Consider the following 16558-nt stretch of genomic DNA (forward strand, 5'->3'; position numbering starts at 1 on the left):
AGATCATTAAGCCATTTTTAATTTAAATAATAAGGATTTTTTTTTTTTTTTTCAAATTATTGTATAGTTATCTAGTTTATATTGTGAGATGGTGTGGCAGGACCCTATGGATGCTCATCTTTTATAACAATTTTTTATTTTTTTTGGAAAATTGCTAAAAGAGATTTAAATATTTTAATATTTAAAAAAAATATTTATTTTTTAAAAAATTAACTAAAATGAATTAAGTCATTGAACAATCCAACGTTTTAGTAACTCGCTAGACTGTCTAACATTTTAAGTGAAAGTTAAATTGTCGGGATGTTAAAGCAAGCTATTAAAACGTTGGACAATCCGATATTTTAATTATTCAAAGGGCATTTTTGATAAAATAATATATTTTAACACATTAAAACGTTGGACTGTCCAATGACTTAATTCATTTTTGGTAATTATTTTTTTAAAAATAGATTCTTTTTTCTTTATTTTTTTCCATTTTATAAGCAAGTGATGAGTAAATAGTAGGTGAAGGCTGGTTTTAATTAATAATATGCGAAGTGCTAAATTATAATTAACGGCTAAGAAATAATCATAAAAGAATGCTCAAATCTAATCTAATTATTAAAAATTAGGAATCAAGTTAGACTCTTTGATCTCTAAAGGGCTGTTTGTTTGTACTAATTTTCAACGCTTAATACTAAAATCATTCAGTTTCAACACTTTTTAAAAATTAACCCGTTTGTTTATTAAAAAAATTCTGCAAAAAGTATTGAAATTTTCGATGTCAACATGAAACTAAATGCTTATCGCTATTTGTGCTTAGCACCGATCAATTTCCTCGTGGACAAGTATACACTTCCAAAATATATTTTATTACCTTTTACGTCCTCATCTTCTATCTCTTCTCAATCGACAGACCTTTCTCGTCTCTCTCCACAGAAATTTCAGATCTGTCTCGACTAAATGATTAGCCTACTATTTTGCAAAAAATTTGGTTATTGTATTAACTCTTAAGAAGTTTTGTAGAGGAATTAGGGCCATCAATGGGCCAAGCGATTTTGGCCCATTCCACCATTAATTGTGATTTGGTGGTGACACTAAGCTGCTTTAGTAATCAACTTGGGTTGGGTCCATATTGTCAACGAGAGTCTAGGATCATTGGGTGGCCCAACTAGATAATTTATATTATAATTACTAGGTGGCATGAGCAAAAGAGCTCATTTGTAATTTAAAACGCTGAATAAAGGATTCTTGTTTAGAAGAAACGAGTAATTCAAACGTATCTCATTAAAAAAACAGGTCCAAGTTTTGCAACTATACATCTGCTGTCCCCTCGAAAAGGAGTCTTTTAAAAACTTATTTCAGTGTGCGTTAGTTCTCATTGTCTTCTTATAGAACATAACATAGTAGAAGGATCCGAAGAAAGGAAAAAAAAACTTATTAGTTCAGAGCGTCTATGAACACCAAAACCTTTGCAAGCTCTAATGCTTTCTCTCGCCCAAAGAACTTTTCAACAATTGCCAGCGAAAACTCCATGGAAGTCCCAGGACCTCTGCTTGTGATCAGGTTGCCATCAACCACGACCCTGTTTTCAGCTTCACTTTGATCCGAAAGCTTGTCGCACAAGGCTGGAAAAGCCGTGGCCTTCTTACCCTGAAAATTTTCTCAACTTCAAATTTTTATCTACAGAAAGCCTAAAAAAGAGAGAACAATTGACACAATCATGGTGAAGGTCATGCCTTGAGTAAGCCATGGGGCTCTAGTACTAAAGCCGGGGATGCACATATAGCTCCATAAGGTCTACCGGATTCCATCTGCTTTTTTAGCAAACTGATCAGCTTTTCTGACTTTGAGAAAGTTTGGGCACCAGGAAGTCCACCCTACAGACATTTGGAATGAACACGTAAGAGAGTGTGCATGTTTAAGTGGAAGGTTAAGAGGAATGGAGTGTAATTGGTGGTCGGGTTCACATGGCAAACCCAACTTACAGGCAAAACAATAAGATCATAAGAGAGCTTAGCAGCATCGTCAAGGAGCATATCAGCCACTATTTTCACATTTCTTGAAGCCACAATTTCGTATTTATCTTCAACAGAGGCCACCACCACATTTGCCTTGGCTCGTCGCAGAATATCAATGATCATGGTGGCTTCCATCTCCTCGGTGCCATTGGCAACTGGAACAAGAATCTAAAGGAGAGTAAAACAACAATAATATCATCAAAACCATTCCAATTGACAGCCATTTGATCAATCTCATCAAACCAATACTTTTAGAGACCCCTATGAAAGGCAATCGAAAGAGATATTGAACCAAAAAAGCACCACATTTGACTGAATCCTCAAAAAAGGATATTGCATTTTTTAACTAGCAGAGGAATTGGGCAATATTCAATACATACAAAAATGAAGTTGATGGGAATCCTAAAGGACCTTGAAAGATCTATTATAGGAGGAAGAGGACTAATAAATAAGCATTGATGTAGCATGAAGACCGGTCTTGTGATGTTTATTGAGTTTTTATGAATTTTTTTCTCAGCTATAGCAGCCGAGTGAATTTTGATCTTTTTACATTTTAGTTGTGAGTTAAAGTTTCAAGGTGTTTAGTCAAGTTGTTAGGGAGTTATGGGTCCTTTTTTGTCCTTTTTGTTCATTTTAGAGGTCAAGGGCAAAACTGTAATTTTGTCATTTAAGTATGGACGCCCTAGCTAAAAGTCCTTATAAATAATCTCTTTTTTGAGGCTAATGAATAAAATCTGAATTTCGGCTGCCTCAGCAACCTTAGTAAGTGATTCCCAAACCCTAGAAGTGATTTTTAGGAACCCTAGAGTGATAAGGCTTTTTCTCTATTTTCCCTCCTTTCTCTATTATTGATGAGAGACTTGTTGCTGACTGATTTGTTGATAAATAAATTAGATTAACCAATTTCATAGTCGATTCTGCATCAATTGGTATTAGAGTGAAGGTTGGCACTATGGCAACACGTAATGGGAGGACTTTTAGAGAGAGATTGACTGATGCTCACCGAGACGAGCTTCTTTTCAAGCTGGTTGAGAGGGTGGATGAACTTGAATTTCAAGTCAGAGAGATGCGAAGCCATCCAATTGGTCCCATCCCGAATGAAGGAACCAATGGTGGAGAAAGTGGTGTTGGAGGCTCACATAAGGAGTGAGAGATTGACATATCAGTTAATAAGACAACAGGTTAACATGACAGCTAGAGCACCTATGAGGGCCACCAATGCAAGGAATGTTACTTTGCAAGGCATTTTGGATGATGTGTTGCAAGATATGCTTAAATAGTCCAAATCTGGACATTATGATCAACAAGATGACATAACTAAGAAAGTCAAAGTTGAAATATATTATTTCAAAGGTGACATTGATCCTCAAGCCTTATCAGATAGGCTTGCAGCCCTTGAAGAATATTTTCATTGGTATGATCTGCTAGTTGATAGGAGAGTTTGATTTGCTAAGATGAAGTTGGCGGATCATGCTAAAGTGTGGTGGAGAAATCTAGAAGAGGTACCATAATATGGAAGGTTTTCTTATCATTACTTGAGAATAGATGAAGACTTGTCTCAAGTAGAAATATTTACCTGCTAATTTTCAAGATGATCTTTATGAGCAAATAATCTCCCAATGCCAAGGTAGCTTATCTATAGTGGAGTACATGCAGTGCTTTGATGAGTTAGCTATTCGTTGCAAGACTACTGAAGATGAACAACAAAAACTTGCTAATTATAAAAATGGGTTGAGGGTTGAAATTAGAAAAGATGGAGCTACTTTAAGGGTTGATAATTTAGAAGATGCATTCCAACTGACGTTGCGGGTTGAGAAGAACCTAAGGCAACCTATGACAAGACGGTTTGGAAATCAAACTGGAAAACCATCTACTCGTAAGACTTTTGATGGGGGAAAGACATCGAGGTCAGCATTGCCTAATGCTAACACGTCCAAGCCTGATGGATCTCAACCTTATGTAGGGGCTGATGTAAAAGGAATGGGTGTAGCTACAGATGCAAACAAGAAGGGTAACACTGAAGTTGGTTGTTTTAGGTGTGGAGGCAAAGGTCATTATGCATTCCAATGTCCTTCCAAGAATCTACACATGGGAATTGAGGAAAAGAAAGAATAACTAGTTGTAGATGCAGAGGTACCAGCCCTTTTAACGGCCGAATAAACTAAGTCAGAAGAAGATGAAGAGGGAGATAAGTCCCATGCTTGTATCGTTTGACGCATCTTTGCAGCCCCAAAAGAACAAAGAAAGGAAGATTGACTTCGTACAGCTATTTTTCACTCTAGTTAAGAGTTATGAGAAGTATTGCAAGCTTCTTATTGAAGGAGGGAGCAGCATGAACGTGGTTTCATAATCTATAGTTGAAAGACTTCAACTCATAGTCCAACCCCACCCTCAAACTAGATTGCATGCGTAGATAAGTTTTCGATACTAGTAACTCAAAAAGCACTAATTACTAATTACTATTGATGCTTATGTTGACTCTATTTGGTGTGACAATGTACCCATGAATGTTACACACATTCTTCTAGGTTGGCCATGGCTTTATACAGAGATGTGTATCATTGTGGCAAAGAAAATACTTATTACTTTATGTTTAATGGGAGACAAGTTGTTATAAAGCCCATGTCAACTGAAGAGCTTAAAAGTCGTAGCAAGAGTCCTAAGAAGCCAATTGAATTGAAGAGGAAAGCTCTCCATTTTAAGATATAACTCCAGAGGTCACCCAATTGTTGACTGACTTCTCTAATGTTGCCACCGAGGAGTTACGAAATGAGTTGCCTCTTATGCAGGATGTTCAACATGGTATCGATCTTATTCCAGATTCCCAATTGCCGAACTTATCACCTTATCGAATGAACCCAACAAAGTATGCCGAGTTGAAGCGTCAGGTTGATGAACTACTTAAAAAAGAATTCATAAGAGAAAACATGAGTCCTTGCACAGTTCCCCAAAGAAGGATGGAAGTTGGAGAATGTATGTTGATAGTAGAACCATTAACAAGATCAAATCAAGTATCGTTTCCCAATTCCAAGATTTGATGAAATGCTTATGATGGTAGGTTCTTCTATTTTCTCCAAGATTGATCTCAGAAGTGGTTACCATCAAGTTCGTGTCAAACCATGAGACGAATGGAAGACAACTTTTAAGATGAAGGATGATCTCTATGAGTGACTTGTCATGTCTTTTGGCCTCACTAATGCCCCTAATACTTTCATGCGAATGATGACTCAGGTATTTCGGCCTTTTATTGGGCAATTTCTTATTGTTTATTTTGATGATATACTTATATATAGCCACTCCCATGATGAGCACATCACCCACCTTTGCCAAGTTATGAGACTTCTACACTATGGAAAACTCTTCATAAACTTGAAAAAGTGTGTTTTCATGACACTCCATGTCATATTTCTTGGATTTGTCGTATCATCCAAGGGCGTAGAAGCTAATCCTGAAAAGGTAAAAACTATTCAAGAATGGCCAATTCCTACTAACATCCATGAAGTACGCAGTTTCCATGGCCTAACTACTTTTTATGGGAAGTTCAAAACAAATTTCAGTAGTGTCATTATCATTGATTCAATAAGGAAAGAACAATTTAATTTGTCAGGGCCAGCAAATAGAACCTTAGAAATCTAGATTAATGGAGAAGACGAAAGAAGAAGAAAAATAAAAGAGAAGAGAAGAGAAGAGATTATGGAGAGAGAACTCCTCTCTCCCTATTTGTATTAAATTTGGTCAAAAGACTAACATACGATTTTTACAATAATATAAATTCTAACACTCCCGCCTCAAGCTGGAACATACAAATCAACATACCCAACTTGTTACACAACTTAGAAAATAACCCCTTAAATAAAGCCTTGGTGAAGATGTCACCAATCTGACTATCCAACCGTAAGTATGGAGTAGAAATCTAATTACTCATAACAAAGTCTCTAATGAAATGACAATTCACTTTAATATGCTTAGTCATGAAACACTAGATTCCTGGAGATGAAGATGGCAACTTGGTTGTCACAGAACATATGCATAAGCGTAGGCACTGAAACCCCATCTCTTGAAGCAATGACTGTTATCATCTCAATTGTAGTATTGAGGTCATAACTGTAAACTCGACTTTAGCACTATAACGAACTACTACAGTCTGCTTCTTACTCCTCCAAGTAACCAAATTACCTCCAACAAAGGTACAATACCCCGAGATAAATCTCTTGTCAGTGCCATTACCAATGCACTCTACATCTAAAAGATAGAATTGTCAAATTTTTAGATGATTTGTACAATAGCTCAGTGCCTGGTGCATTCTTGAGATATCTTAAAATCTTGATCACAACGTCTCAGTATAACTGGCGTGGAGCGTGCATAAACTGGCTCAACACCTACTGTAAAGAAAATATCTGGTTTAGTCACTGTGAGATAAATGAACTTACCAACTAAGCGTCTATATCTTCCAAGGTCATCAAATAACTCTCCTTGTTCACCATCAAGCTTGACCAAATTGTCCATAGGCCTAGAACTAAGCATACCAGTCTTAGACAACAAATCTTACACATTTTCTCTGAGAGAGATTAATCCCAGATTAAATCTGACAACCTCAATACCCAAAAAATATCGAAGGACCCCCAAATTCTTAGTATGAAAATGCTTTGCAAGATGAGTTTTCAACCCAACAATCCCTATAGAGTAACTACCAGAAATGATCATATCATCAACAACACAATAAACACTATAGTCCCACATATCGACTTCTGAATGAAGACTGAGTGATCAGAGGATGATTTTTGAAAACCATAATCCAACACCACGGAGTTGAACTTGTCAAACCAAGCTCTAGAAGATTTCTTTAGTCCATAAATGGACGTCTTCAGTCTGCATACCAATTTTGACTTCCCAGGAACTACATATCCTAGGGGCTGGTTCATATAAACTTGGTTTGATATCTAATTGATAAAGAGGCCAATCACAACATGTAGCCATAGATAATAGTATCCTAACTGCGTTGAGGCAAACTAATAGGGAAAAAGTCTCCATGTAATCAACTCCATAAGTCTAAGTGTAGCGTTTAGCTACTAATCTTGCCTTTAGCATTTCAACTGACCCATCTGGGAGATATTTGACGGCATGGACCCATTTACAGTTCATTGTTCTCTTACCAAGAGGTAGAGATGTAAACTCCCATGTCTGACTGTCCTATAATGCCCTCATCTTATCATCTATAGCCAACTTCCAACCAGGTGAAGCTAATGCATCTGTATAAAAGGGAGGAATAGAGACAGAGGACAAAGACAAGGCAAAGAACTTCATCATGGATGAGATACAATGAAGAGACACAAAAGAAAGTTTAATGCATTCTCGAGTACCTTTTCTGTGAGTAATTGGTTGGTCTAAATCAACTGGTCTCGGAACCTCAAGACTAGAAGACGTTGGATGTGGGGCTAGTATCCCTGGTGTTGTTTTTCTCATATTGTTTTGCCTAATGGAGTCGGAATATCATCTATAGATGAAGGAATAACTAGAATAGGGGTAGATTGAAGAAATTCCCCCTGACTCGAAGATCAAATTTGACTCAAAAAATTTCTCCCTTTCAAAAAAGAAAAGTGTTAACTCAAAGAAAATGACAACCGCACTCACATAGAATCAATGATGCTCTAGACTATAGCACTAATACCCCTTCTGAGTGCGAGAATAGCCCACAAATATACACTTGATAGCCTGAGGAGCCAGTTTATCTCAACCTATTTGTGAACAAAGAACACACAACCAAACACGATGTGAAAGATGAAAAGACTGGCCAGAAGGATATAATACAAAAAATGGTGTCTGAACCCCAAAAATAGTAAATGGCATACAGTTAATTAGGAAACAAGCAGTAAGGATAGCATCAAACCAATAAATTTTGAGCATATTCATGTTAAACATAAGTGTGTGAGCACACGAGGTTTCTTGAATAATACCATGGTCTGAACAAAAATTTTGAACTAAAGTATGCATACATTAAAGGGCTCTATCATAATGATTTTTTTTTATTGGTGTATCATGTTGGCATTGACCACTGGAGACATTTTGTTCATTAGAATACATCTCCTTTATAGAATCCTACATAACCTTAGTTGAAGACAACAATACCATGTTGGCATTGATCACTAGCTCCATACTAGCCAAAAGCCAACTCATAACAAAGCATCTTCACTCATCCAGTCTTCATAAGATTTATCATCTGTAGTTGGAGGAATAGAGGTGATATATTTCAATTTCTTTTTCACGGTTAACACAATCATCATGGACGATAAACAATGAAGATAATTGATGTCATTCAGTTTAACTATTGTTACATAGGCACTAACACCATCCCATGACTGTTTACCCTCACCAGAAGTAGTATATGCCATAAGAAATAACTTCAACTCACAAAAAACAATTCGTTGAAGTCGAAACCCAAACTTTTTTTTGAAAACTTATCAAAACACCAAACAAACAAAATAAAGGTAGAGGATGATAGAGAATAATCCTATGAGTTGTGCGGTTTAAGTAGGGATGCCTAGATGCGTGCAATTGTGAAGAAAATCACAAAACCCAAAAATTAGGGGGACCCTTAGAACACAGGAACCAAAATAAAAACCAAGTGAATAAATCAAGAGAAAAGAAAAAAAAATTGACGGAAGGAAGAATAAGAAAAGAACCTTAGATCTCTATCTTAGATTAGTGTTCTGATCCATGTACAAATCTAGATTAATGGAGAAGAGGAAAGAAGAAGAAAAATAGAGAAGAGATTATAGAAAGAGGCCTCCTCTCTCCCTATTTATATTAAATTTGGTCAAAAGACCGACAAGATTTTTTTACAATAATATAATTCTAACAAGAGTTTTCGGGCTTATTAAAAAGATGACAGAAATGCCAAATTTGCAATTGCTAGACTTCTCCAAGATTTTTGAAATGACTTGTGAGCTTCTAATGAAGGGATCGGAAGTGAGTAGCATTTCTTCAAGAATACACTTTGTTCTCAAGCCAAGTCAGGTGTTGAGAACAAGGCAACAGATACGTTTAGTTGAGTTGTTTATATTTTGCACTCTATGGCTATACAAGTGATTAGGTTAGATAAGGTGAAGCAAGATTATTCTCTTGCAAGGATTTTGACGTTATTTATGTTGCTTTAGTGATTGGGCAGCAAGTTGATTATCCTTCATTTTCATTATACGAGAGCTGTCTTTTCAGAGATACATACATGTCTTTGTCTTCCAGATACTTCCCTAAGAAATCATGTAGTCTGGTAGTTACATGCAAGTGGTGCAACATGTCATTTTGGACGTGACAAAACTATTACTATGGCGGAAGATAGATTTTATTGACCTACCCTTAAGGTAGATGTCACCACGATTATCAAACAATGTCGTATATGTCAACTTGAAAATGGGCGAAACCAAAATGTAAGACTCTACATTCCACTACGCATCCCACATGAACCTTGGCAAGATCTCTCCATGGACTTTGCACATGGTTTGCCAAAGACTGTTTGAGGCCATGATTCTATTTATGTAGTATTGGATTGATTTTCTAAGTTGGTTTACTTTATTCCATGTAGCAAGACTTTTGAATTCTGATGTTTCACACGTAGCTACTCATTTCTTCAGAGGATAACATGAGTACATGAACTTCCAATGACTATAGTATCCAACAGAGATGTGAAGTTCATGAGCAACTTTTGGAAAACTTTATGGAAGGTGTTAAATACCAAGTTGAAATACTCTTCTTCATTCAATCCTTAAATAGACGGCCAGACTGAGGTGGTTAACAGGAGCTTGGGTGATCTACTAAGATGCTTAGTTAGTAATCATGTTTCTAGGGAGGGTATAATCTTACCTATTGTTGAATTTGCTTATAACAGTTCAATCAATAGATCTACATGTAGAAATCCATTTGAAGTGACTATAGGCATGCAACCTAGATGACCTATCGACCTCATTCATTTACCATCAGATGCATGAGTCAACATTGAGGCAGAGGGGTTTGTTAGGCACATACATGATATACATGATGATGTTCGTAGAAGAATCGCCATTAGAAACGATGCCTATAAGGCTAAGGTAGATTTGCATCGCCGTTTGGTTGACTTTCAGGAGGGTGATATGGATATGGTGCGTATTAGGCTTCAAAGATTTCCCAAAGGAACTTATAAAAAACTTCATTCCAAGAGCATTAGTCCTTTCAAAATTTTTAAAAAGACTACCTCTAATGCTTATATTATAGAGCTTCCAGAAGACATGAGTATCAGCATATCTTTAATGTGGAGGATCTCACTGCTTACCATGGTCACCATGATAATACTTAAATGTATGCTCCTGATTTACCTCCTCCTCCTATAACTTCTGATGTTATAGAAGATGTTTTGGATAAGAAGATAATTTTTACTACAAATGCTGGCTATCAGAAGTTCCTAGTGATGTGGAAAGATCGTCCATTATCAAAATGTACTTAGATTACAACTAAAGAATTTCAGCAACATAACCCTGATATATATGAAGAATATCATGCCTTTAATTCGATGAAGTCGAGTTGATGATGGAAATCCTAAAGAACCTTGGAAGACCTATTATGAGAGGAAGAAGACTACTAAACAAGCATTGATGTGGCATGAAGATGGGTTTTGTGGTGTTTATTGAATCTTTATGAGTTTTTTTTCTTATAGCAACAATGGGTATTTTGGTCTTTTTTACATTTTAGTTGTGAGGCTCCAACAACTATTTTACATTTTTTGAGTCTTATTTTATGTTCCTTCAAAGTTTCAAGGCATTTGGTCAAGTTGTTAGGGAGTTACGGGTCTTTTTTGTCGTTTTTGTTCATTTTAGAGGTCAAGGGAAAATTTGTAATTTTGCCCATTAACCATGGACGTCCTAGCTATAAGTCCTTATAAATAATATCTTTTGTTCTCTTTTTAAAGGCTAATGAATACAATCTGATTGTTTGCTGCCTAAGCGATCTTGGCGATTGGTTCTCAAAGCCTAGAAGTTATTTTAGGAACCCTAGAGTGATTTTAAGGCCCTTTCTCTCTATTTTCCCTTTCTCTATTATTGGTGAGAGACTTGTTGCTGGCTGATTTGTTGCTAAATAAGTCAACTTAGCCAATTTCATAGTCGGTCCTGCATCAAAAGCATATATACATAATTATACCATGAAATGCATTTCTACAATCCAAATCTCACCTGTGGAGTATTGGTGAATGTCCACTTGACCGAGTTTATCTCAGTAATAGTATAGTTACTCCCATGATCAGAACGCATCACCTGAACAAAAAAAAACAATTATCATGTGCAACATAGGGAACATGTAAATTATATATATTTAAAATAAAAAAAAATGTCTGATGACAATATTAAAAACAACAAAAGAAAATTTCCAACATGTGTGTTAATGATTCTCCAAACAACTATTGTCAGTTCATCTTCTATGAGAGAAATGTTGCATTCCATGCATAAAGTTACACTTAGATAGGCCAAAAGTAGTAGGGTGGTGGAAGCCATTACCCATTTTCAAGGGGCATAATGTAATATCTTCTTTAAGGGGATTGATTTGGGTTACCCATTTTGCACTTGGGGTGGGGCTCAGTCACAACAATTGGTATCACAACATCCGGGTTGTATATGCGAGGTGTTAGTTAAATTCCTTGTGGAGGAAGTTTTCAAGAATGAGAGCCAAGAACAATATACAATGACAACATAAGATATACGTGGTTCACCCATGATAAGATGGTGTAGGATGGAACCTCAAGAAAGAATGCCAAAACAAGATGGACTAAGCCGAAGGGTTAAACCTGCATTTTATATTCAAAAATTCATAATTTTGCAATTTTCAATACCAATTCAGAAAGTAAATGACGAGATCTATAAGATTGATTCTAATGCACATCTTGAGAAAAGGTCAAATTTCAATTCAAGTTAAAAACATATTTATTTCATATTCCAATTTTTAAGTGATTTTTAGAGTATTTGATTCTTATTTGTTTTAGAAGTTCGTTATTAGGTATTTTAAGAGTAGCAAAAGAGTTTCTATAATTAGAAATTTTACTAGTTTTGGAATGTTTTTATTTCGGGAAAGTACCTTGGAGGACAAGGTAAAGTCAAATTAGAAGTCTAAGCCTCTATTTGAATCATTGTAAAGAATTATTACTACAATGATTATTCACCCTTATTTTATGATTATTCAGAAATTTTCATTATTTATCTTATTTTTCCTTGTAAATTCAATGTTTGCCTCATGTATTCAAAGCTCTGTATCTAAGGCAGAAGATGGTGATCTTCTGTTTCTCACCACTATTGTTCTACTGCATCATAAGACTATCCGCCAAGTATAAATCCACCAATCAAGATGAAATTATAAGAATGAAGGTCAATACTAATCAACACGCCAATGAAACCCATCAAGTTCTCTACATCCAACTCAAGTAAATAAATCCAAACAAGTTATCCTGCATTGTTACAAACCATAACAACAATGTGATGACCATACTTAATAACTTTGAGCTTCTAGGTTTTCTACGAGAGAATAACACAAATAGAGAGCCCTTAATGTTTTCTGACAATCTACACAAAAGAGAAAGAACCCATTTATGGAGGAAAAAATCCCAGTTAATGGGCCATAAAAACTATCTATAACTAACTTTTAGTTTCTTTTAAGCTAATGGAAATACATACCCAAACTATGCCACAAAAGAGTGGAAATTCTCATAAACTCTATGAAACAAAATGTATGATGATTTTATATAATATTATCAATCCCAATGTTTATCTCAATATATACCAATTTCCTCATAACATACCTGTGTTTCAAACTAATTGAAACATGAGAGTAAATGAAATAGTAAAGAGAATCAACGTACCATTGCTCCGGCAACTTCATCAGCTTTTTCTTTCCCATATAAATTCTCAACTAGCACCAAAGAAAACTCCAAAGCCGTGCCAGGTCCACGGCTCGTCACTGCTTGACCATCTTGGACTACTCTAGATTCAACCACTGTCGCATCAGATGATAATTCCTCCATGAAAGAAGGATAGCAAGTTGCCTGTCACAGACATAGTAACAAAGCTCCGAGCTTCAGTAATAATATTCAGTTGGAATTCAATTTGGTTAATTCAGATAAATTCAAACAATTTCGTAAAAAAATCATGAATTATACAAATGGTGATCCTTTTGAGTTTCTTAAAATATTCATCTTCAATCTCCATAAAAACCATATCTTGCACTTGAGACTTAAATGTTGACAGAAATAAAATTTTGAGGATGAAGGGAAAAATGTTATTGTATTCAGCCATTAGTCGATAAATCACCAATTAATTCATCAATTTATAGACTGATTAGTCAAAAATCGCCAATTAATTCATCATCAGCTAGACCCTCAATCCGCGAATAATTAAAATACGTTGAAAATTTTGATGAATGCTGTGACCATGCCAATAAGAACAAATAAATAGATAAAGATAACCAATTTAGTTTAACAAAATCTTACTTTCAGTCCCTTCAACAAACCCCAAGATCTGAGCGCAACAGCCGGAGCGGCACAAATCGCAGAGTAAATCCGTCCATCTTCTGCATGTTTTTTCACATTTTTTTCCAAAATTTCACAATCTCTAAGAGTAGAAGCACCTGGCATTCCTCCCTACAAATTTTTAAAACCAAACAAAGTTTGAACCCTAAAAAAACCGATTGGAAAAAATTTTAAATCCAAATTAAGTAAAAGAAAAAAAGAGAAAGATCAAGAACCGGAAGAGAGATGAGATCAAAAACGCTTCCAGCAAAATCAGAAATTAGTGCATCAGCTACAAGTTTCATCGCCCAAGTCGCATCAACACGAAGCTCTTTCTCAACCGAGGCGACTGTGACCTCAGCTCCAGCTCTTCGCAGTACATCGATAATGATCACAGCCTCCATAGGTTCCGTGCCGTTTGCGATTGGAACCAAAACCTAATTAACGAAAAACACGAACAAATTTTCGATTAAAAAAGAAATGATAAATCTAAGAAAAAGTGTTGAAGAAAAAAAGCCTCTTTTTACCTTCTTAAGAGCAGACGCCATTGTTGAAGTTGAGAAGCTCTTGAGTGTGGTTTTTCTTCGTGTTGTCGTTATAAAGGGTTTCAAGTGAGGGGAGAGATGAGTGAGACTGAGGTGACGTAACGCCATTTATTCGTGTTTGTTGGTGGACGACTGATCCTCCAACTTCAAACTCCAAGTTCGAGAATTCAGCCACGCTGTCCGAGTTTCGTAACTTCGAGAAGCCCAGACAACGAACACGTGGCATTAAAATCTTCAAGTTTGATTCTAGGGAAAATTATTTTAAAAAAATTATTTATTAAAAAAAATATAATTTAAAAAAAAATTATAAAAAAATAAAAAATTTACCATCAAAGGGTCGATATTTTTTTTCTCTCTTTTCTTCTCTCTCCTCTTTAACTCACCTATTTTTAAAATAAAAATTCAAAAAAAAAAAAAAAATCAATTTTTTTCTCTCTCTTCTCTTCTCTCTCCTCTTTAACTCATCTATTTAAAAAAAATTGAATGTTTTTTTTTTAAATCGATCATTAAAAGGCCTATTTTTTTCCTCTCTCTTCTCTTCTCTTCTCTCTCCTTTTTAACTCACTTATTTTTTTTAACAAATCGCCATTAAAAGGCCTATTTTTTTTTCTCTCTCTCATCTTTAACTCATCTATTTTTATTTTTTTTTTAAATTCGAAATTTAACTCACCTATTTTTTTTCTCTCTCCCTCCTCAATCTCAACAACACAAAATAGGTGAGTTAAATTTTGAATTTAAAAAAATAAAAAAATAGGTGAGTTAAAGAGGATAGAGAAGAGAAAAGAGAGAAAAAAAATTAACCCTTTAATGGTCGGTTTTTAAAAAAAAAAATTATATATTTTTTTTAAATAGGTGAGTTAAAGAGGAGAGAGAAGAGAAAAGAGAGAAAAAATGGCCCTTTAATGATTGGTTTTTTTAAAAAAATTTGAATTTTTATTTTAAAAATGGTGAGTTAAAGAGAGAGAGAAGAAAAGAGATAGAGAAAAAATACTGACCCTTTAATGGTCGGCTTTTTTTAAAAAAAATTCGAATTTTTATTTTAAAAATAAGTGAGTTAAAGATGAGAGAGAAGAAAAGAGAGAGAAAAAATATCGGCCCTTTAATGACTGGTTTTTTATTTTTTTTGTAATTTTTCAAAAATTATATTCTTTTTGATAAATTTGTTTTTTTTTTTTTTTTGATTTTTTAAATAATTTTCCCTTGATTCTAAGTGGTAGAACCCTCAACCCCAGCTCAATTGGGTACAATAATATATAGTAGATAAAAAATTACATAATTACCATAAAATTTTAGGTATATTAGTATATAGGCATGGGGTTCAGGTTTAGTCGGGTTGCTCGATCCCTTAATTTGAGCTCAACTCAAATTGAAGTCGGGTTGAGATATTCTAACTTAGATTCAACTTATTTTCTACGTAACTTAGCTCAGGTTCGCCCACTTCACGCCCATCAATTGGGTAGAGCCCGGGTTGATTTGGGCCTAATCAAATCAAATTATCCATAAAATCGAACTGAAAGTAATATATATTTTTATAGAAAAATAAATAATATAATAAACATGACATATTTTATATAATAATCTATTGATCAATGTTCTCACTCCAATCACAATATTTAAAAAAATCAATCTTCATCCATCTTCCTTCATGCTCCAAATCCATGATAAATTAATATATTTATTATTTTACTGTGGTTTGAATCTCAATTTGGTTGTGCTCAATATAAGCATTGAATCAAGAATCAAATCAAATTAAACAATTTTACATTTTCTTAACTTAGGAACCAATCACAACTTATTTCAAACCAAATCAACCCAAAGTTATCGGTTTGGCTAGGTTCTTAGTTTGAACCAAACCAAGTTGCATCCCTAACTAATAGTTGGAACAAGTTTTGCTTCATGTGATTTCTAGTAATCAAGATCATGGCTCTTTTGCACATAATTAACTTATAATCCAAAGCTTATGAGAAAGACATTCTGATGCTCGAGTCAATATTCATACATGATGAGGATCGAATGTAGAAAGAGAACCCAACAATTACTAATTAATAGGTGAAGGCAGATTTTTAAATTGAGTTCTGGTATCATCGTCCAAACTTTAACCAATTAATCTCTTCCCAAGACCTCAAAGTTGCATTATAACATATTAATTAACAAACTGAGCTATGGGTCTAAGCCCACTTATAATATTATTTTAGATGTATCTATAGCATATACACCTAAGAAAATTTGCAGGCCAAAACCACCAGTAAATGAGCTTGAAACTAGTTTTTTTTTAGCCATTTTCAACTCTAATCCTTAGTGGTTTGAAACATGGTTGACATGATTTAATCTTAAATAATTCATGTCATGGCATATTTTGAGCCAATAATAAAAGCCCACCATCAAACTTATCATGTCCCGACACCCATTTTTAATGAGATCAGTAACTTGGTGTTGACTCTAATCGATCCAATGTCTATGGTATCATTACTTATAGGACTGGCAATGGGTTGGATAAT

General features: G+C 34.9%; 1 protein-coding gene across 1 annotated transcript; it reads right to left on the reverse strand.

Moving 5' to 3' along the window:
• Positions 1–1248: 1248 nt before the first annotated feature.
• LOC147387740 (protein DJ-1 homolog B-like) lies at positions 1249–14222 on the reverse strand. Its single transcript, XM_086420187.1, has 8 exons — positions 14043–14222; positions 13752–13952; positions 13498–13647; positions 12871–13053; positions 11198–11278; positions 1968–2168; positions 1719–1859; positions 1249–1632 (listed from the first exon to the last, which is right to left on the reverse strand). Exons 1-8 carry the CDS (start codon positions 14166–14168, stop codon positions 1420–1422), a joined length of 1296 nt encoding a protein of 431 aa, XP_086276313.1. The 5' UTR covers positions 14169–14222; the 3' UTR covers positions 1249–1419.
• Between the last annotated feature and the right edge of the window lie 2336 nt (positions 14223–16558).

This window comes from Akebia trifoliata, chromosome 13 (assembly GCF_017979445.1).
Source record: "Akebia trifoliata isolate Shusen 1 chromosome 13, ASM1797944v1, whole genome shotgun sequence".
NCBI classification, from domain to species: Eukaryota; Viridiplantae; Streptophyta; class Magnoliopsida; order Ranunculales; family Lardizabalaceae; genus Akebia; species Akebia trifoliata.

Coding starts and splice junctions, on each gene's coding strand:
- LOC147387740 (XM_086420187.1), bottom strand. CDS start 14,168: ATGGCGTTACGTCACCTCAGTCTCACTCATCTCTCCCCTCACTTGAAA. Junction 13,648..13,751: donor TTGATCTCATCTCTCTTCCG/GTTCTTGATCTT, acceptor AAAAATTTGTAG/GGAGGAATGCCAGGTGCTTC. Junction 2,169..11,197: donor CATTCACCAATACTCCACAG/GTGAGATTTGGA, acceptor ACTCTCCTTTAG/ATTCTTGTTCCAGTTGCCAA.